The sequence below is a fragment of the Leuciscus leuciscus genome, assembly GCF_965113295.1.
Source record: "Leuciscus leuciscus genome assembly, chromosome: 17".
Taxonomy (NCBI): Eukaryota; Metazoa; Chordata; class Actinopteri; order Cypriniformes; family Leuciscidae; genus Leuciscus; species Leuciscus leuciscus.
The window spans coordinates 7,716,043-7,737,832 of NC_138741.1; the positions used below are offsets into that span (position 1 = coordinate 7,716,043).

At 37.1% G+C, this 21,790-nt stretch overlaps 2 protein-coding genes across 11 annotated transcripts in view; one reads left to right on the plus strand and one right to left on the minus strand.

Annotated features, from left to right (window-relative positions):
• capn3a (calpain 3a, (p94)) lies at nucleotides 1-20,184 on the plus strand. Of its 2 annotated transcripts, none has more exons than XM_082143244.1 (21): nucleotides 1-1,001; nucleotides 2,607-2,676; nucleotides 3,082-3,200; nucleotides 3,290-3,423; nucleotides 4,918-5,086; nucleotides 5,977-6,060; nucleotides 6,146-6,240; nucleotides 7,177-7,254; nucleotides 7,454-7,614; nucleotides 8,194-8,363; nucleotides 8,481-8,492; nucleotides 8,670-8,878; nucleotides 11,498-11,534; nucleotides 13,558-13,671; nucleotides 13,806-13,863; nucleotides 13,942-14,006; nucleotides 14,624-14,692; nucleotides 15,815-15,893; nucleotides 16,015-16,131; nucleotides 17,696-17,754; nucleotides 17,885-20,184. In XM_082143244.1, exons 1-21 carry the CDS (start codon nucleotides 750-752, stop codon nucleotides 17,909-17,911), a joined length of 2,178 nt encoding a protein of 725 aa, XP_081999370.1. In that variant the 5' UTR covers nucleotides 1-749; the 3' UTR covers nucleotides 17,912-20,184. The 2 variants fall into 2 exon arrangements, with proteins under 2 accessions (XP_081999370.1, XP_081999371.1); XM_082143245.1 differs by having other exon boundaries at nucleotides 13,558-13,635.
• Nucleotides 19,976-21,790, minus strand: part of znf106a (zinc finger protein 106a) — a 24,923-nt gene continuing 23,108 nt past the window's right edge. For all 9 annotated transcript variants that reach the window (XM_082143193.1, XM_082143192.1, XM_082143191.1 and 6 more), the window contains one exon: nucleotides 19,976-21,760. In XM_082143193.1, coding sequence (XP_081999319.1) covers nucleotides 21,704-21,760 — 57 coding nt within the window. In that variant the 3' untranslated portion in view covers nucleotides 19,976-21,703. The remainder of the gene's footprint in view (nucleotides 21,761-21,790) is intronic.

The following is a 21,790-nucleotide window of genomic DNA, read 5'->3' on the forward strand; positions in this document are numbered from 1 at the left end:
AGCTCCATCACAAGAATAAATTACATTCTAAAACCCATTAAAATAGAAAACAGTTATTTTAAACTGGTTGATGATTGGTGCAGCAACAGAGACCTCTTTGAAAAACATTAGGAAAAATGTACCGACCCCAAACTTTTGAATGCTATTGTATGAGACAACTGAACATTCAACAGTTTTGGTTACAGTAGATGGTCGATAATTATCCACACAAATGAAGCGTTGATAAAGTGACATAAATATAGAGAGTTTTGTTAAGTTAGGTCAAGCCTGTGGTTATGCTGAGAGTGCTTAATGCTGAACTCTATTGAGAACAGGTTTAAAGGCTGTGAATGCCTTCTGCTGAGGCAGGCCATCTCACTGGCCTCTCTTTGCAGGACCGCTTTCCTTTGTGTCGCCCTACAATGGCGGCACGAGAGCGCAACCGTCGCCCAATACTCATTGTTCATCAGCCAATGGGAGCAGCCCAAAGAGAAGACTGTAGCGTTTTGTGTATGCATGTGTATGTATGCAGGAGTGTTTGTGTGTATGTGTTTGTGCACGTAAAAGGAGTGTGTTCACACGTTGTTTTTTTTTCTTCTAACCCTGATTTCTACTCCCTGACCGCATGAAAGGTGCGTCATTTAGCAGGAGAGCCAATCAGACGTCAGCTGTTTGAATTTATGCCAGGGATTTTTGGCTTGTAAGACTTAAGTTGTGGCAAAAGCCAGTGTTTCCAATCCCTAAAAAAAACACTGTCCTAGTGAGACACGATGCCCTATACACCGTCTGGGTTCTTTTGCGACCGGTTAATCCGGGAGAGAGAGAGAAGGGATGGCGAAGGGTCCCTGAGCAAACCTCTCCGTTTCAGCGGCCAGGACTACAACCTCCTCAAGCAGGAGTATCTCCAGAAAAAGACCCTTTTTGAGGATGAAACCTTCCCTGCCACTGTGGACTCCCTTGGCTATAAAGAGCTGGGCCACAAGTCTAACAAAGTGAAGAACATCATCTGGAAGCGTCCCAAGGTAGGAGGCAGAAGGCCTGTGTGGGTTCAAGTGGACTGGGACTGACTGTGTGGGTGGGATGTCGAAATGGCTCATGGGATGGATGGAAGGACACAACTAACTGGACTTCCTTAAAAATAGATTTATTTGTTTATACATACACACATTCATGGGAAATGATAATGCTCAGATGGCAAAATGGGTCAAGAACTGCCTCTGATGGAGTAAGAACCTGAACGATATGATTGCAGAGGGCATGTTGGGAAAACTGGGGCTAGTTGTCACTGTTCTTCATGTGTATAGAAGCCTGGTTAGACACAGTCGTTGCTATAAAAAGCTATTCAGCAAATTCTCTGATTGTCCACGATAAAAGAAATGCACTTCATTGAACATGCTTTGACCGCTTGTGTCTAGATGGCCCAACAGCGAGGATAGTTTTCATACTATGTGGGGTCAGTTTTCACAATGCATATAGCATATAAAATAAGGGGTATTTAATTATGAAGCACAAAGCAATTCATGAAATGTACAAATTAACATTAACATTTCAAACCATTGTTATGCCAAGTATTCCTAAACATTTGTGTAATCTGAACCTCTTTGATCTAAACTTCACTTCAAGAACCCCCTGAGATTATAAGCTAATATTTCAGTTATTGAACAACACTTGATGTTGGTAAATGGTCACATGACATGGAGGTAAACAGATAAGGTTTTTAATTTTTCATTTTGATGGGGGTTTTTTTTCCTCTACATTTTTACGATTTAATTATTAGCTTTTCATCAACTCATAAACCCCCCAGGAAACTCTGGTTTAGGCCAAAAGATATTGTAGTAAATAAAATTAAATGTAAATTTCACTTGACAGTCAATGATTACCCCTGAGATTAACAGGATTACCTACCAGAGATTCATAAAAAAATACCCATATCATGATAATTGTACGGAAAATCTTGTTTTAATAAATTGAAAAAAAGAAACGCATAATTGTGAGATAAAGTTTAAAATTAGAAATATATATCACATTGTGATATATAGTCACAATTGTGAGGAATAAAGTCGCATTGTTTGATATACAGTCACAGTTGTGAAAACGTAAGTCAGAATAATGAGAACTAAAGTCACATTGTGAGATAAGTCACAATTATTTGAAATACTCACACTATATAATATAAAAAATAAGTTAATTTGTGAGATACAAAATCACATAGTGAGAAATACTTACATTGTGAGTTATAAAATCAACCTTGCAAGAAGCAAGATCAAAATGTGAGATATAAATCTGCAATTACGAGAAATAGTCACATTGTAAGATAGAGTATAATGTTGCAAAAGCAGGAAATAGTCACATATAGTCACAATTACAAGTGAAAGATGAAGTCAAAATTGCAAGAAAAGAGAGCAATTATGAACACAATTACAAGTAATTAATTTCACAAAGAAATACACAATTACTCTATTACTCTTCTATCTTAAAACCTTGTGACAACTAGTCTCTCCATCCATCTATTCATCCCTTCATCCAAAACATCAGAGATTGATCACATCAGTCTTTGCATCTCTCAAACTACCGTATGTGTAAAATCTGAGTTACAATCACACACTTTGATGGCATTTGTTCTGCAGGAGATATGTGAAAACCCCCAGTTCATTGTCGGAGGCGCTAGCAGGACAGATATCTGCCAGGGAGACCTGGGTAAGATGAACACTTTAACACATTAACACAATAATGTCACAGACTGTTTACCCTGATATTTGGAGAGTGTGTTTAGAGTGTAATTGCAGCTTTATGGTAACGAGTACCTCTCTCTGGCCCCCATATACAGGCCAACAGTCCAGCAGGGACCCCTCCATATTGTGTTTACTCTGTTGGAAGGGAATCCAACTAGCAGCGCTTCCTATTGTTGTGACCCCATATGGGCAATAAAAGAGCCCAAAGACACAAAGGTTGCTAATTCATAGAGTAGATTACCAACCTGGCATGTTCCCCTGGACAATCTGAAAATGCTGAGATCAGCAGTGCCCCTGTTTTGCTGCAAATAGGTCTATATGTACAGTATATAAAATGTTTTTGTGAAATGTTATGTCTTGTGTATTTTAGGAGACTGCTGGTTGCTTGCTGCCATTGCATGTCTGACTCTGAACGACAAGCTGCTATATCGTGTGATACCTCAAGAGCAGAGCTTCTCTGAAAGCTATGCTGGAATTTTCCATTTCCAGGTCGGTGTCTTTTGAGCGAAATAGCTTTTGACTTCATATCTTCATTACGCCTGATTTCCGTGTCTTCCTCTGTCTGTTTTCCTACTCAGTTCTGGCGTTATGGTGACTGGGTGGATGTTGTTGTTGATGACCGCATTCCCACCTTCAACAACCAGCTGGTGTTCACCAAGTCCGCTGAAAGGAATGAATTCTGGAGTGCTCTTTTGGAAAAAGCTTATGCTAAGTAAGTATCGAGTGCTTGACATTTACATCTTTTGTTTTGGAGTTGGTCAGTCCTTGATATTTAAAAGCTGGATCATCTTTTTATGGATGTGACATATATAAATACATAGGCCAATTTAAGGTATCATATTGTCCATACCCCCAATCCTAAATATACTGTACGGTTAGAGGTTGCAAAGTAAATCGTTGTAGTATTTTTGTGTCAACCCTGTTATTTGGAGGGGTTGAATGTTACAGGGTTGAAGGTCAGGGCAAAAATGACTAAGGCCACTAATGGCCGTTCAGACAGAACAAAAGACACGAGCGCAGCGGTTAAAGATGTCCGTCTGGAGCGTGTTTACATGGAAAAACAATGGAAAAGTAGAGCAGTGGAATGGAAAACACATTCTGTGTGAACGACCCCTTAATATGTAAATATGCGCACTAGACAATGGAAGCCTGTAGACACAGGAAAAAATATATCACAGAATATTAAAATATCACAGAATAAAAAAAAAAGAAAGGTAATTGCGACTTTTTATCTCACAATTTTGACTTTATTTTTTTGTTTATATCTCGGAATTCAGATTTTTTTCATATGGGGAATTTACACCACACCGAACACCGAAAACTTTCAAGGTCAAGTCTTTGAAACCAATACAGTTATCGTCTACGAAAACGTGAATTTTTTAAAACAGTGACGTCATGCACATGCCTATTACGTGTTCATTCTATATGTGCGCACTGTTTCTTTACAAAGTGACATCGCCAACTACTGGTCTGGCATGAATAATACAGCATATTTAGTCTTTTTCGCAGATCCGTGTGAACGTGGATCGCTCAGAATTCTTAGTTTATATCTCTTATTTTTGTGAATAAAAGTCTGTATCACTAAATGCATGTTTTATTCAATAAATGTTTTGGTACATTCCATTTCAGATTCATATTCATACACAAATTAAATCACATACTGCATTCACAAAATGGTGATAAATGATGACATGCAGACTGGATGATGTTCAGCTGTAAAACAAACATTAGCAACACTTTATTTTGATGGTCCCTTTTGAACATTGTGTTGACTACAATATAAGTAACTTTGCAACTACATGTCCACTAACTCTCATTAGAGTATAAGTAGACTGTCTGCTTGCTAAGTCTTTATTGTGATGGTCCACAAGTACAACTACATGTCAACTCATTCTAACCCTAACCCTACCAGTCTACTAATACTCTACTAACACTCTAATGATATCAGTGATGGGGACACATATACATACAAACGGCATAATTTCCTAAAAATGACCCTAATCTTAAATGTAACATTACCTTGCACGATCAGAACTGTTCTTTGTAGCTCTTCTTTTTAGTATTTCTTTCTTTCTTTTTTGAGCTAATGAATTGTATCCAATGAAACTATACAGTAACTGAAGTACAGCAGGAATTCATTTTATAATTTGTGCACACAGCACCTGCTCTCTTAATGTAATTTATATTTATTTGTATTCGTCTTCAGACTTCATGGCTCCTATGAGGCTCTTAAGGGGGGAAACACTGCCGAGGGAATGGAAGACTTCACCGGTGGAGTGACTGAATTCTATGAGATGAAGGAGGCACCTAAAGAGCTGTATAAGATCATGAAGAAAGCTCTGGCGAGAGGCTCCCTCATGGGCTGCTCCATTGATGTGAGTCAAACAGAAGACATTTTCAACTTTCTTTAGTGTGTAATGTTGCTATTTGGGCATGAAAAAGGTCTGCAAAGTTACAAAGCACAAAGTCATTCCAAATTGAGTTATTCTCTATCAGTAAGCACTGAATCTGAACTCCCCGAAACGCCTCGATTGTAGTCATGAGATTTCTTCCTGGAAAAAACATGTTACAATATCCCTCATTTAAATAATTTAAATAACAAATACCACGGTAATGTGAGGGGCGTGACATTTCTGAAACGCCCTGGAAGCGGTTGACCAATCACAACACACTGGTCAGTCGACCAATCAGATCACCATGTTGATCACTTTAGGTGTGGAATAGAACTTTTTTAACCAGATGGTTAATAAAGAGAATTTTACTTGAATCATATTGTAGTGGACTAGTTAAACATTGAAAAAAGAAAAAAAAGAATCAAAATCGTGAATTGGTCAATCGTTTTGAAAAAAATCTAGATTTTTGTTTTGCCATATCGCCCAGCCCTATGGTAAGGGGTGTAATATTTCCGAAACACACTGGAAGCGGTTGACCAATCACAACACACTGCTCCTGCTGACCAATCAGAGCACATTGCGCTTTCAAGAAGGAGGAGCTTCATAGAGACAGGAACTAAACAGAGCGTTACTGACGGACTGGGAAGTGAGGTGCTACAACAATGTCAAATATGTGTTTTTAAAACATTCAAGCATTAAAACCTATTCTAGTATCTAGTATCTAAACCTATTACAAAATCGAGACTTTATAAGGGTCAAAATATGGCCTTTTTACAACACTCTTGATAGTAAATATTTTTTATAAAAACACTGACAACTTTTGGTCCAAATTCTAGTATCCTACCATGAAGCAATTACATTTTTACCCACAGTCCCTGGTTCCAGCGCGCTTTGAGACTCGTACCACTACGGGTCTTGTGAAGGGTCATGCCTACTCCGTTACCGCTGTAGAGGAGGTAAACATTCTATTATTTTGTATTTCTTGTTTCTAACTTAACTCTGATAGCCTCGGATGATAATTGTGATATTTTGTGTCTGCAGTGTAAACAGTCCCAGCAGAAGGAGTCTAAAGTACGTCTGGTGCGTCTGCGTAACCCCTGGGGTCAGATAGAATGGAACGGACCTTGGAGCGATAAGTGAGTGTCTGCTTATACCTGAATTTAGACCGGTTTAACCCTAAAAAGCCTTTTATATCATATTTGATAGACGAATTTCGAAGGCCTCTAACATGATCAAAACTTTGCTGAATAACTATTTGTACATAATCTCCTACATGTTTTCTGTCGTCTTAGTGATAGTTTATACTTTTATAGCAATTAATAGGCCTTTTAGTGTCATTCTGGTCATAATACAGTGTCTTTTTGCTGTGAAATCTTTACAGATCTTTATAAAGTAAATGTAAGAATAACTTTAATATTGTTAATATTTCAAGATGAACACTTACTGGATTGACGTTACTCATGTCTACTTGATTAACCATACATAATTTATTTAAAAAATCATGTTAAAATGTAAGTATCAAATATGATACATCAGACTTTTGAGGAACACCTCTGTATAAATATCATCTTCAAGACATATTATTGGGTGATATAGACTGATATGTGTGTGTGTGTGTGTGTGTGTGTGTGTGTGTGTGTGTGTGTGTGTGTGTGTGTGTGTGTGTGCGCGCGCGCGCGAGCGCATTTTATGTAAGTAGTCATCTATACTGTTAAAAAGATCTTATTGATTTGCAAGCTATCAGAATTTTATCTTACTTTTAGCCCATAAAATTATCAGCAACTGCACCAAATTGCATATTTTTGCTTAGTTTTTAAAAAACTAAAGAGCTCCTTATTCTCACTATATCATACTATATGAGCCATAAAAGCCTAATGCATGAAATATTATACTTAAAAAGCATATTCTTTTTTATATATAAATAAAATAAAATATTTTGTCTAAAGTTTTAATGAACTTGAAAGATTAGATTTTTCTGACTATCATTTAATTTTCCAGGCTTTACAGGGTTAAAATAGATATACTGTATATAGTACTATGCAACTATTACAATTGTTTATTTTTTTCTGCAGTTCAAAAGAGTGGGAAACCATCTCTAAAACTGAAAAAGAGAAACTCCAGCATCAGAATGCTGAAGATGGAGAATTCTGGTAAGTTAAAAAAAATCAACAAGCAAACATATCCTCATAATGAATTATGAGACTGATATAGAGTGTTGTGGATGAGACCACCTCATTCAAGTCTGAGTCCAGACCAAGACCAGAGGCTCCAAAGCTCCATGACCATGACAATAAGTCCATATCTTTATTCACAAAGATAATCATTCACATTATTGTCATCAACCCATAGGATGTCATTTGAGGATTTTAAGAAAAATTACACAAAAATTGAGATTTGCAACTTGACCCCTGATGCTCTGGAGGATGATAAGCTACACAAGTGGACGGTGTCTGTTAATGAGGGACGCTGGATAAGAGGCTGCTCTGCTGGAGGATGCAGGAATTATCCAGGTGGGTGGGATTTTAATAAACCGAAAAAAATAACAGAAAGTTATCAAGTTTTAGGTCATAAAAAGTCAATTTAATATCTAAGTTCTTAAATTTAGGGACAGATCATGATATGACTTAATGTGATAATTAAATTTAAAAAGACTATGATTGAATTAAATACCAAGTTCTGTCATGAAACTCTAGATGGCGCAGGATGATAGGTCCTTAACTCAATTTGGTAGCGATCGCATCGTCATATACATAGCGCAGCTGATTGGTTGCTGTTTGCTTCAGTGGCCAATGAGCTGCTGCTCAACATTCAGGTACTGGTAGTGTTGCTGTTTATTTGTGCGGGTCTCTAAAAAAAAGTTCTTAAAAAGCTTTAGAAATTATTTTATAACAACAACAAAAAAAGTATTTACATTTTGATTATGATATACATTTTCCATTTAATTTGTATAGTATCTTTCATACATAAAATGCATCACAAAGTGCTTCACAGGTCAAAATATAAAAAAAACAAAAAATAATGTCTTGCAAAAAAAACAATATTGGCTTCAACGAAGTAAACATTCATATTATTTGTGTGGTTTCCTATAGACACATTCTGGACAAATCCACAATACCGCCTGCGTCTTCTGGAGGAAGATGACGACCCAGAGGATGATGAAGTAGCGTGCACCTTTGTTGTTGCTCTAATGCAGAAAAACAGACGTAGAGAACGCAAGTTGGGTGCAAATCTCTTCACTATTGGATTTTCCATCTATGAGGTATCAATGCTACTATATTTAATCTTCAGAGAGATAATCACTAAAATTATACAAAAGCATGCAAATAGTGATAAAGATGAATCCAACACTCTTTTAACTCTTTCTATTTGCCCATAGGTGCCAAAGGAGGTATGAAAATGTGAAGATCCAATGTTTGGACCCAAGGCTTGTGTATATCATGCTCATGTTCATGCAGTTTCTTTGCTCTTTTAGAACTAGTGTTGTTTTATAGATGGAATATAAACATTGTGATTGTGTCTGATCAAATTCCCTTTTTTTCTGCTGTTGTGCTTCTCTGTCTGTCAGATGCACGGAAACAAGCAGCACATGCAGAAGGAGTTCTTCACGTCTAACTCCTCTAAGGCCCGCTCCAGGGCGTACATTAACCTGCGAGAGGTGACCCAGCGCTTCCGTCTGAGTCCCGGGGAGTACGTCATCGTTCCCTCCACATACGAGCCCCACCAGGAAGGCGAGTTCATCCTCCGCGTCTTCTCTGAAAGGAGAAATACCTCTGAGTGAGTGAGAGCAGAAGGGATGAGAGGGCTGGTGGTTTTTATTTATTTATATTATCGCACAATGATGTCTGAGTAAATTTGTCCTCACAAAGCAAAAAAATAATTTTCTTAAGTATTTTTGTCAGAAAATATATCGGAACATCCATAAACAGGATAAATAAATTGAATTAAATTAAATTAAAAAATAAAATCGAATAATAAATGTAATTAAAAGGAAATTAAATATATATATATTCTCGGAAAACAAATGTTAAATATTTTTTGGTTCTTAAATGTATAAAAATTTTTACTAGAAAAATACAAATGCTGGCACACAGAATGCGTTTTTCACTCCGTTGTGCAGCTTTATTATTGTTTTTATGTAAACGTGCCAGACGGACGATTTTTTGACAATTTGCGCTGCCGTCTGGTGTCTTTTACAGCATCGCACGCATGACACGTTTTAGAAATGAGGCTCTCGGAGAAACACATTTTGCGTTTTTAATTTTTTTTTATTTCACTGCCCTGTGTCTCGCATTTTTAAAGACAAAAACTAATTTGTTGTGAATGGCCCCTAAGAAAATTACTTTTGTATTATGAGGAAAAAATTCCGGAGCTCTGCACATGACATGAGAGGGAAAATAGATTGTCAGCACGAATGAAAAGTTTCCACACATGACTTAATTCGTTCCTATGTTGTACTAATTAATTGCCTTGTTTAAATTAGTAAAAGGTACACTATGTAACTTTTGGCCCTCTAGCGGGTAAAAAACAAAACTGCATACATTTTGTAGAAGAACATTGTTTTGGTTGTGCTTTGGCTCTGCTCATAAAACATTCACTACTAGGCTTCAAAGACATAACCAGTTCAGCTGAGTGGCTCAAGGTATTACTGTAGCTCTAACCATTCATAGACACAATATTTCCTTGAAAATGTATTATAGCACAGCGCTATAACAGCCATAATGAAATGACCCTTCACAATAGATAGTGCTTTACTATGAACTCTGTTAGAGAGTCACATATGGCAATTTATCAGTTCAATAAAATACCATACTCACCTGTTGAGTAATAAAAAATGGCATCTCTACATCACTTTTACAACATTTCAAATCCATCAGTTCTTGCCATCCCTAAAAAGCCAAGTTAATGTTGATTCTTGTTTTATTACGAGCTCTTTTTGCCAGCAGACTCTCCTCTGTTCTGTTTCTTTAAACGGGTGATTCTCCAGTGGTTTGTGATTTAGCTGCTCCAGGTCAACCTTTCTCGCTCGTGACAACAACTAACCTCTGCCACTCACACACCATACACACGTCAAAGTAGCCGGAGCAACTTTTCTCTGTTTACGGATATGATGAGACACGCACAGGCGAGTGACTTATGTGCGCAATTTCAAGCGAAAATCACCCATCACACTTATAATAAGGATTACCATAATGAATAAAAACAAGTTTTGGAAGAGGGATTGATGATCTATTGACTCATTATTTAAATGTAGTTAATAAAAATAATAAAATACATAGTGTACCTTTAAATTATGGCAACGATTAATTTAGTTAACAAATTTTGGGAATTAATTAGCACCATGTTATCTATATTTTTTCTTTATGTCATGTATGGGGCTCCGTAAAAATGAACTCTGTAACGCTGATCTGACATCCTAATTTTTTTGGTGTTTGCTTTTTTGTAGTTGTTTGTAAGTACTCTGTTACGTTAAATTGTGTCATAGGTGAAGAACTTCTGAAACATCTGGCTGGAAAGCAGCTGTTACAGAAGTTAATACTCATGTCAGTGGGTGCAAAAGGGCGCTTTAAATCCTCACCAAAATATATTTTATGTACAAAGACTATGGTGTTGTAGTTATAGGGTCATGGTTATATTATCACAAGAACACCAAGGTAGTTTCATAGTAGTTCACTTTACAGAAGGGATGGGAAACAATTGGGAAAGGGGGTGGAGAAAACCACAAGGACAAAAATTTTAATGACAATTTGATTTGTAGAGCTGGAAGAAATCGGCCCCAGTTCGAGGCTGTAATGGAATCTTTTATAGGACAAGCAACAGCACATTTTGGGACCCTCCGGTAAACATTCCCTTTCAGTTCTGACCCAGTCTTGCCGCACTATTAAACTTCAGCTACAAGGAAGACATGGATACACAAAGGACTGATGAAGGTCTCCAAGGAATACTGATGATGATGCAGGTCAAGCCCTGATGACAAGGATTCACAGTATTTTAATAAGGATCATGTCATGATTTACAGTTTTGCTGTGGCCTAAATGTAAATTAATCACTGGCCCAGAATCACTGTAACCGTTTATCAAACTTTAAAAAAAACATTTAAACATGCAGAGAATTAACTTTAACATTTATCATTAATAATATTTTAAGGTAATCATACTTTAAAGATTATTTACACGTGGTAAGTATGAGTAACTCCTAATCAGTTATCACAGAAAAAAGGCACATATGTTTATATGGCTGATGTATCCAGAGAAAAGTGCTCATTTGGCTATTTATCAAAAGGGACTCAAAAGACAGGAAAGACATACTATAAGGACAAAACAAAGGCTCCCCAAAAGATCTTTGATGTCTTGTGTTGTCTACCATGGTGACAAATGTTTGTTGGTTTCTTCTCAGGGAGATAGAGAACAGGATTGAAGCTGATCATCCAGTGGTAAGTTCTTGATATTTTAGAAATTATTGAAATCTGAGTTCAGCTAAGACGTTCCCTTATTTCAAATAGTACCAAACCGCTAACCATAAGCACTGGACTTCGGCTGCAAGTATTGAAGGCAGATATTACAACAACTTATGATGAAAAATGGATAATATCCCATAGACTAAACTAGAAGGAGAGACTTGACATCTAGAGACAAGACATTTTTAAGAATGAAGTTCTTAACTGATATTTTACTTATTTTCTCACTCACGAATAAAGTTACAAATATTTTGTAATCCCAAAAACATGTTTCTTTCTTAAAAATCATCATAAGAAACATCTCCAAGTTAGGATAAACTCCAAATTGTCCAAAAGTGAGATGTTTAATTAATTTATTGGGTTGTTTCAAATATTAAATGTGCGGTAACTGGTAAGCGATTTCTGAGAAACACTGTTGAAAGTGGATCGAAACGAGCAGCACATCACACTTGTAGCCAATCAGCAGCAGGAGGCGTGTCCACTCATAATGGGGGAGGAGAGAGTGAGAAAGATTTGAAGAAAGACTGTTGAAAGAGAGATGGCTGAGAGACATTTCACTGAAAAAAGAAGGGTTTTGATCAGGGATCAGGGTTTTAGGACCCGGACTCCTATTAGAAAAGCTTTCCAGCTCTGGAGAAAAGAGGGAAGGCCTGAAAATGGCCGCCGAGGTCGCGTTGTTTCTGCTCCATATGTGAGTTACATTGGTTTTGTTGTGTTTCACAGAACCAATATATGCTGTTGTTGTAATGTTAGCTATAGGACAGTTTTGAGTGTCATTGTTTGTTTGGAGCTGCTGGGGACTAACAACCAACACTTGCTTGTATATCTCTTGTGTACTGTATGTGTACTGTTCTTCCTTGTCGTTTGTTCATCATCTTCGCTTTATTTTTTGCAAAGCATTATTTTGCTTTGCCTCAGCTATTATAAAGTGAGATCCAATCTTACATTGCATGTTAGTGCATTTTGGGGGTGGAGCAATGAAGAGGGGGGTGTGTTGGTTTGAGTTGATTTCAAATATCAACAGTGTTTCTCAGAAATCGCTCACCGCACCTTTAAGCATTGCAATATAACATTAGTTACATATACATATACTCTTAAGTGACACTTTTGATCATGATTATGCGTTATGTGACATTTAGCTGAAATCGAAATTCAATAACAATTCTACAACAACGCATCTTCGGCAAGAACTGCCATATGAGATAACACCGAAGTGTGTCATATTGTTCTTAAATTCTTCAAATATTTCAGAACTTCTTAAGAATATGTTAAAGAATTTCACATTTTTTTAAAAAGAAAAGAAATTAATAAAAATAAAAAAATCCTCTTTTTTTGAAAGAATATCAGACTCGGGATGGACTCTTTCAACCACCTAACTATTCTCTTACAACAACCCAGAACATTTCAGCAACTATAAAGTAACGTAACACAATAAAAAACACTTCGAAATATGTTGCAACCCGTTGGCTAGGGGATTTCACACATGCAAGCATTTTAAATAAATATAAATATTTCGAAGGTTTCAGTTCATACTCTTATTTCTCAATATTTTATGTGACTATTATTTATGAAGGGTGGCCCGTTCACACCAAGGACACTAAGTATAACGATAATGCTAAAGATATACTTTTAAAAATCATTATAAATGTAAAAGAACAGTAGAGTCCACACCACAATGTGTCGTTAACTACGATAATGACAGAGAAATCGTTGGAATAATTTTCCTAGTGTTTTTCTTTCCAGCTGATGAATAATAAAAACATTGGCAGCCAATCAGAATCCACAAAACTGCAGCGCGTACTTATAATAAACAGAACGATATCATCCGTTGGTGGACGCTAATATAGATATCTTTAATAGTAATCATTCTCAGTGTGAACAGCCCTGTAGAGGCGTACAATCTTTTTTTATCTAAAAGTGATCCGATTCTTTAGCTATTCACACAATGAAAATGAGAGAATAAATTCAGTTCTGACGTGTAATTTATATGTCTGATCAGCCGGCTCCAGCTTCAACTGGGGAAGAGAGTGAGGAGGACCAGCAGTTCCTGTCCATTTTCCAGGAGATCGCGGGGGACGTGAGTACTGGGGAGCCACTGAGCGCTGGGGGGAGTGTGAGTATGGAGGTGGGGTGGGACTGGTAATTGGCCATGCCAGTGGTAAAAATGGTAATTGCAATATCATTACTGTTTTACTTGGCCGTAATAAACACCATACCTGGCTTTCTGTTTATTCTTATGTCTTGCAGCAAATGGAGATCTCAGCCAGTGAACTCAAAGACGTCCTGAACAAGGTGGTGTCTAAATGTACGTATCTTTGAATGATTGTTTCTGGGTTATGTTTTTTCTGTATACTGTCTTCAAGAAACGATCTGCTATTTGCAGACAAAGACATACACACTGAGGGCTTCAGTCGAGAGAACTGTAGGAGCATGATCGCCCTCATGGATGTATCCTTTGTATCAAGATTGCATGTCTGTTTTGAAGGTGCTATCAAGCTAAAATATTGGGTCACACTTTAGATTAGGGTCCAATTCTCTCTATTAACTGCGACTTTTGCGTCAATAAACTCCTAATTACTGCTTATTAATAGTTAGTACGGTTGTTAAGTTTAGGAATTGGGTTGGATTAAGAGATGTAGAATATATTCATGCAGAATGAGGCATTAATATGTGCTTTATAAGTACTAATAAACAGCCAATATGCTAATAAGCAACTAGTTAATAGTGAGAATTGGACCCTAAACTAACTTGTTACCAAATATTGTTATGTTAGCATAATGCTGGTAATGGTAAATCCATTCTGAGGTATTTATCCAAAACATTTTTCTCATGTCAGTTGTTTCCACCAGTTAACAGCCTTGTTATGCGTGTAATGTTTCATTATTAATGATAAACGAAAGCATAGAATACTACATTTTAACATTGTAACATTAAGTTAGGAATTGAATTGACTTTTTAGGCATAATCACTAGTTTTGTTGTTAGAATTACATTAGATTTCATTTTAAAGCAGAGGTGATAGTGTAGAATATTGCAAGCAAAGTTTTCTTAATCCTTATCGCACAGATGGATGGAACAGGAAGACTTAACCTACAAGAGTTTAGACACTTGTGGAACAAAATCAAACAGTGGCAGGTTTGTCCTCATTCTTTCCCCATACACACACTCACCGGCCACTTTATTAGGTACACCTGTTCAACTGCTCATTTATGCATATATCTAATCAGCCAATCACATGGCAGCAACTCAATGCATTTAGGCATGTAGAAATGATCTGCTGAAGCTCAAACTGAGCATCAGAATGGAGAAGAAAGGGGATTTCAGTGAGTTTGAACGTGGCATGGTTGTTGGTGCCAGACGGGCTGGTCTGAGTATTACAGAAACTGATGATCTACTGGGATTTTCACGCACAACCATCTCGAGGGTTTACAGAGAATGATCAGAAAAAGAGGAAATATCCAGTGAACGGCAGGTCTGTGGGTGAAAAGGCCTTGTTGATGCCAGAGGTCAGAGGAGAATGGTTCGAGACTGGTTCAGCTGATAAGAAAGGCAACAGTGACTCAAATAAGCACTCGCTACAACCGAGGTCTGCAGAAGAGCATCTCTGAACACACAACACATCCAGCCTTGAAGCACAAGAGCTACAGCAGCAGAAGACACACCGGTGACACTCCTGTCAGATAAGAACAGGAAACTAAGGCTACAATTCACACAAGCTCACCAAAATTAGACAATAGAAGATTGGAAAAACGCTGCCTGGTCTGATGAATCTTGATTTCTGCTGCACCATTCAGATGGTCGGGTCAGAATTTAGGATAAACAACATGAAAGCATGGATGCATCCTGCCTTGTATCAACGGATCAGGCTGGTTCTGCTGTAATATTGTGTTGGATATTTTCTTGCCACATTTTGGGCCAATTGAGCATCGTTTAAACGCCACGTCAATGAGTTCACTAAACTCAAACGGCCTCCACATTCACCAGAACTCAATCCAATAGAGCACATTTAGGATGTGTTGGAACGGGAGATTCACATCATGGATGAGCAGCAACTGTGTGATGCTCTCATGTCAATATGGACCAAAATCTCTGAGGAATGTTTCCAGCACCTTGTTGAATCTGTGTTATGAAGAATTAAGGTGGTTCTGAAGACAAAAGGGGTCCAACCCGGTACTAGCCTGGTGTACCTAATAAAGTGGCCGGTGAGTGTATAAAAAAGATTGCTGCACACATTGACTTTATGAATTTTGTCTGCAGGGAATCTTTAAGCGCTATGACTTTGATCATATTGGCACTATCAGCAGCTATGAGATGAGAAACGCCATCAATGATGCAGGTTAGAAGGTTTTCATGCATTTCTACTGTAAGTGGATCCGTTCTCATGTTGAAGAACATTTGACTAGACTAACACTAATGGACTCGTCACTGTACAGTCATGTGTCTTGTTTGTCACTCAGGGTTCCGTCTGAATAACCAGCTGTATGACATCGTCACCATGCGCTACGCCAATGATAACATGAACGTGGACTTTGACAGTTTTGTCAGCTGTCTTGTACGACTGGAGGGGATGTTCAGTAAGTTGCTAAATGAACTGCAAACACATCTTTTTCACTGGCAAATAGGACAACAAATAATAGTATACAGTGTCTTTATCAGGAAGTGGTGCCATTTAAGCTGGTATTGGAGTTATATACAGTTTCATCATGCCTTGTAATAAATCATGCTTTAAAAACAAAAACATTTCTCTTTGGTGGGCCCAAAGCCATTACATATTTAAAACAGTAATATCCTATACTAAACCTAAACTAATCTTGACAAACTATATATCATTTGAAAGCTTACAATCTCTAGTTTTCATATTTGGTGACTGATTTTCAAAATAAATTACAGAGGAGCCGTAATTGATAAATTTGCAACAAGAATATTTTCATATTCCTAAGGCGTGTTCAGACCTTTATTTTGAAATAGCAATGAACATGAAAAATCATGAAAGAATGGTAGAAACCTCAGTTTGTTTTCATGCCAAGAGTTCAAAATATAGCATCCATTCAATTATTTTAGAAAAAAGGGTCTGAAAATGTTTTAAATATAAAGAAAAAAATTATAGATTCACCATTTGTGATGTGGCAGCGAGCTATAGCGCACATACGTGTTCTTTTTATGTGTTTCTTAGAGGTTGAATTCATATCAAAATCTGCCAAACTTCCCATATTACTTCTGAATAGAATGTCTACTTCATAAATTGTATGAAAATTGTGGAAATAATGGTTCAGATCACTCAAACCACATATGGAAATGGAGGCGCCCTTATATGGGCAGTAATGGAGTCTGGTTGTCACCTAGTGAAAAAGTTTGGTACTGCGCCCAAACAAAATTTTACTGAAAGCAAATTTTTTTTTAGATATCAACCTAAATTTTGAAACACAACTTGTTCAGATTTTTGACTTTGATTTTTTTTTGTGCAGTTTTAGAGTCGCCCAGGTTTTAAAAATATATATTTTATATAAAATTGACCAGCAGTCAATATTCTTGTGGCTTATGCCAAGAACTATATTTCTTTTCTGTAAAAAATTGCTGACTAATCACTGACTTTTCCCCCCCTCATTACAGAGTTGAACTATTGAGCTTGATAAGGCCCCATTTAAGTTTAAACAATGAAATAATAATAAAAGTCTCTATTAAATATGATGTCGGAAAGACTATTAAAAAAAGTCCCACGACTTCATTTGTGGCCACATTTTATAAATTCGTTCTCTCGTTTTTAGTTCAGTAGTCACGACGCTGTACTAATTATTTCCCTGGTTATTTTAGTTCAACCCTGGCCATGATTTACCTAAAATGAGAGAATGGATTAGTGCAATGCAGTCATGATTGATTGAATTTTTCAGAAAATGTTTTAAATTAAACTTCTTTAAGCACTAAAAGTTATCTAAATAAGATGACTAAGTTCAATATCCAGTCAAAACATCAGTCAGTCATCATGGGGAACACACACACAGAGCCGCTTCCTGAAAATGATCCAACAACACAATACGTTTAAATTTGAGATTTGACCATTGATTTGGGGCTTGTGTATGCTAATAATCATGCAACGTACATACATGTGTGCTGTCTGAAGTGAACCTGTTTTCTTTGTAGGAGCATTCCAGGCCTTTGATCGAGGTGGAGACGGCACCATCAGACTTAATGTACTGGAGGTGAGTGATCGTAAGATATAATGTGTAGCATCATGTCCGAGTCCTACGCTTCAAACGCCAACAGCCTTCCATTGAAAGCTGTAGGTTTAGCTGATTACAAAATGTTAAACCACTATTTCAATTTCTCCAGTGGCTCCAGCTAACCATGTATGCCTAGACCTACGGATCCAGGCGAGCCCAGATTCGGCAAGGACCAGAACTACCAGCTTTTACCTCAACACTCAATGTGCCAGACTACTGTTACCTCTTTCTCTGTACCTCAGCCCACACTGAACACCAGCTCGAGAAACTTTACACCATTACTTCAATTTTATTAGGGATTGTCATGATGGGGAAACGAGTAATAGTGTTATAGACCGATGTCACTTTTTTTTAGTCAGATTGCGGAGGAAAACGTTTTCAGGGGCGTTTTGCATAAGCGACTTTTGAGGCACGTCACTGTGTAATTATTAGCATGATTTCTGGTTTTCTGTTGTAATTCGTTCCTCAAAGTCATCATTCTTTTCACATGAACATTCAGTTTGTCTACACTGGTGCTACAGACATTATTTCTCTTTTACCTCAACCAGCCTCAAAAGATGCTAATGTACATGACGCTGAGATTTCTCTTTGCCATATGCTGATGGACCTAATATATAACGGATTATCTAACATTATATAAAACTATAACACTAGATTCAGACAAGAACAAGTAGATTCGGATATACAATTCTTGACAATTTTGGGTATTGAATACACAGTGCTTTACGAATGATGATTCAATTTGACCATTCACACTGAAACACAATCCAGATTTGATTCTGATTTCACACCACATGTGGACGTGGTTCGGATCAGGTTTGTAAACATTGGGTTTCATGCGAGTTCAGACTACAAAAACAAACTTTTTGGATACGCCAACAAAGTCTCATCTTGATGTTTGCATTAGCATAATTTTTTCTCTTCTAATATTCTTCTTGCTCTGTGACATCTGACACAAACTCTTTTCATCATACAGTACCACCACTCTCTCTGATTCAGCTTTCTTGGAGAATGTCTCTCCATATTTACCCAGATGAACTCTTACATGCATCCCAGCTTCACATTTTGTTCCCATTTGGTAATATCAAAATCCATTAAAAAAACAAAGCAGGGCCATGTAGATGGTCCTTGTTGTTTCAAATCCTGGTTGTTTTGTTTTGTAAGTTAACATAATAGGAAATGAAAAACATGATGAACCAGGTGAGGAAACATAATCACTGGAGGAGAATCATCAGGGAACATCTCAGAACTCATGACGGATGGCAGGATTCAAGGTCTTTATTTCATAACTGTGGGCAAAGACATGGGTCGATCCTAGGCTTTTTTTGTTTTTGTGCTTGACCCCCATTTAACCATTTGTTCAAATGAGTGTACTGACTTCACCCGTTTAACAAAATAAATAATTGTGTAGTTCTTGGTTGAAGTGCTTTCCCAGGAAAAACAAGAATGCTGTTTTTTTAAAGCCTAATTATTTAAACATAAGCATAAAGTGCCAATTACAAAATAAAGGTGGGAAATTTCACTTTTTCAACAAAGGGTCTGTTAAAGCTTTATATTGTTCAAGCTCTTTATTTCACCATTTATTTTATATCTGGTTAGCAATGTTTTTCAGCCCTGTTACAAAATTTGGGTCTCAGCATTTAATACCCTGTTATGTGATATTACATTCTAGAAATAATTAAACAAACATATATTCAAGAACATATTAGTTTGACAATTTTTCACACAATAACACTGGTAACAGGGTTGCATGGTTGAGCTTGACGAATGAAGTCACCAGTAAAATATGTCATGTTTAAAGCTATTTTTATGCCATTTTAATTTTGTTAGATAATAGTTTAGTTCTCTAATAAGCCTTTATTACTAGATTTGCAGTTTATTCATTATCCCCCGGGTTCACAGACAAGGTTTAAGTCTAGTCCCAGACTAAAATGCATGTTTGAGCGGTTTTAACAAAGCAACTTACACGGACACATCTTAAAATATATCAGTGCCATTGTTTTGTCTCAAGATGCACATCAGTAATATTTTTTTTTCTAAGGCATGTTTATAAAAGCTCCTTATATGTTCTAATTAAACAGGCTTAATCTAAGCTCTGTCTGTGAAACCAGGCCTAAAGGTGTTAAGTGAAGTACTATACTGAAAGATAACCTCTATGAAAGCAAATTTTCCCTTGGGATAAAAGAAACTGACACAATAGCACAGTTATGTATATATTGTTTTTAATTCTGTTTGTTTCAATAGCGTGTGTACAAAATGTTATAAAGATTTAATAGTATTTGAGATCAACAAGTGTGAGAAACTTGGGAATACCAGGTAAGAGGTTGGCTGCAATCTCTCCTCAGCAACACACAACTATAGCAAAGAGCTGAGATGCATTTCAAAGGCTATGACTGGGTTGAAAAACAAGCTGTATCTTCATCCATTATGATATAAGCTAACAAAAAGAAACGAAAAAAGAAAAACCCCTAGAGTGACCATATATAGTTAAAAACCCAACACTTCAGGGGCAGTCAGAGGAGAGTACAAATCCGTTTCACCTGACAGGAGATGGTGCTGTTACTCCGTATAAAATCTGACATCAGAGACCATGTTAGGATATTAAGATGTCAATAAATGTTTACAGTTACACTAAGTTTGGTTTTGGTTTGTAATAGGGCTGAGGATTACAGGAAGTGAAGTAATACGCACCCAACTGCACAAAAACACCTCCCATGTTTATCGCCCCTACAACTTTCATTCTCGCACAGAAAAATAAAGGTACTTTCCAGTGCGAGGACCCTCCTGTACTTTCATAACACTACAAATCTCCACAACTGCCACAAAATACTGTGAAGAAAACATATAACAAACTTCTTCGCTACAAAAAAAATATGGAAGACAAAATTGTCTTCTTGTGTCTTCTTGTACACACTGTCATAAAACACATTTGTGTGTTCTCAAAGGCTTACGCACACCGTCACGTTTCAGTCTCTGTCAACAGCACAGCAAACACATTTCAACTGCAGTCTCGAGTCACAGCACACCTGAATCCGTCAACTTTGCTTCATTGATGAGCAACCACAGAAAAAAAGGAAAAAAAAGAGAAATAGATTCAACCACTCAAACAACTACATTTAAATGATCAATTAAAAGAAAGAAAATCAAATGAAATCACCAGAAACAACTAAAATAGTTTTTATTTGGAAACCAGATTGAGATGTAAAAGTGTCCCCGTTGTCAAGAATGTACCGCCGTGACAACACAAACAAACAGAGCGATGCAACTTGAGGAAGATGTCCTTCATAAAAATAAAAAAAAACACTAAAATCTAGTTGCTTGACAAGTCTCACGCTTTCTTAAATCACTCCACATCATAACGTCTCTAAACTCAGACCGCACACACACAACAGTGAGCCACACGTGTTTGCTGAGGGAGCTGCCGCACCTCTGTCGCTGTCCCGGTACCCAACCGTTTCCCACAGTTTCTCGGTCTTAATTTGGTCAGTAAATCTCAGATCGGATGATGACAGACATGTAGAAGCATCTGACACAGAAGTCAATCCCTTCCAGGAGAGTATCAGAGCAATGCCACGTCGGTATAAAAGAACTGAGCATATTTCACACTTCAGATAGAAGTGAAAGAGAAGAGATAAATTCAGAAAGACTTAGAGATACCAATCACATCCACTTAGAAAAGGGCAAATTTTCTTCTTTTTGTTTGAATTAACATTAACACTTGTAAGTATTTTTTGTTTGTTTTTGTCTCAGAATTTGTGAGTGATTAAAATCATCCATCATTATTTAAACTGTGGCATCAGCATCATCTAAGTGGCAGTTGTTGGTATCTGATGGGGCATATAAAAAAGGGCTCCTCTGGTGAGGGCTGAATGAGACATTCCCAATATGGGAAAAGAGGAGACTATGTCTGTGATATTCCATTGGCCCCTCATGGCTCCATTTTACTGTCGTCCTCAGCATGTTTCTGCATGTGACAATGCACTGCCTACAAAGACAAGAGTCACATCAATGTTTT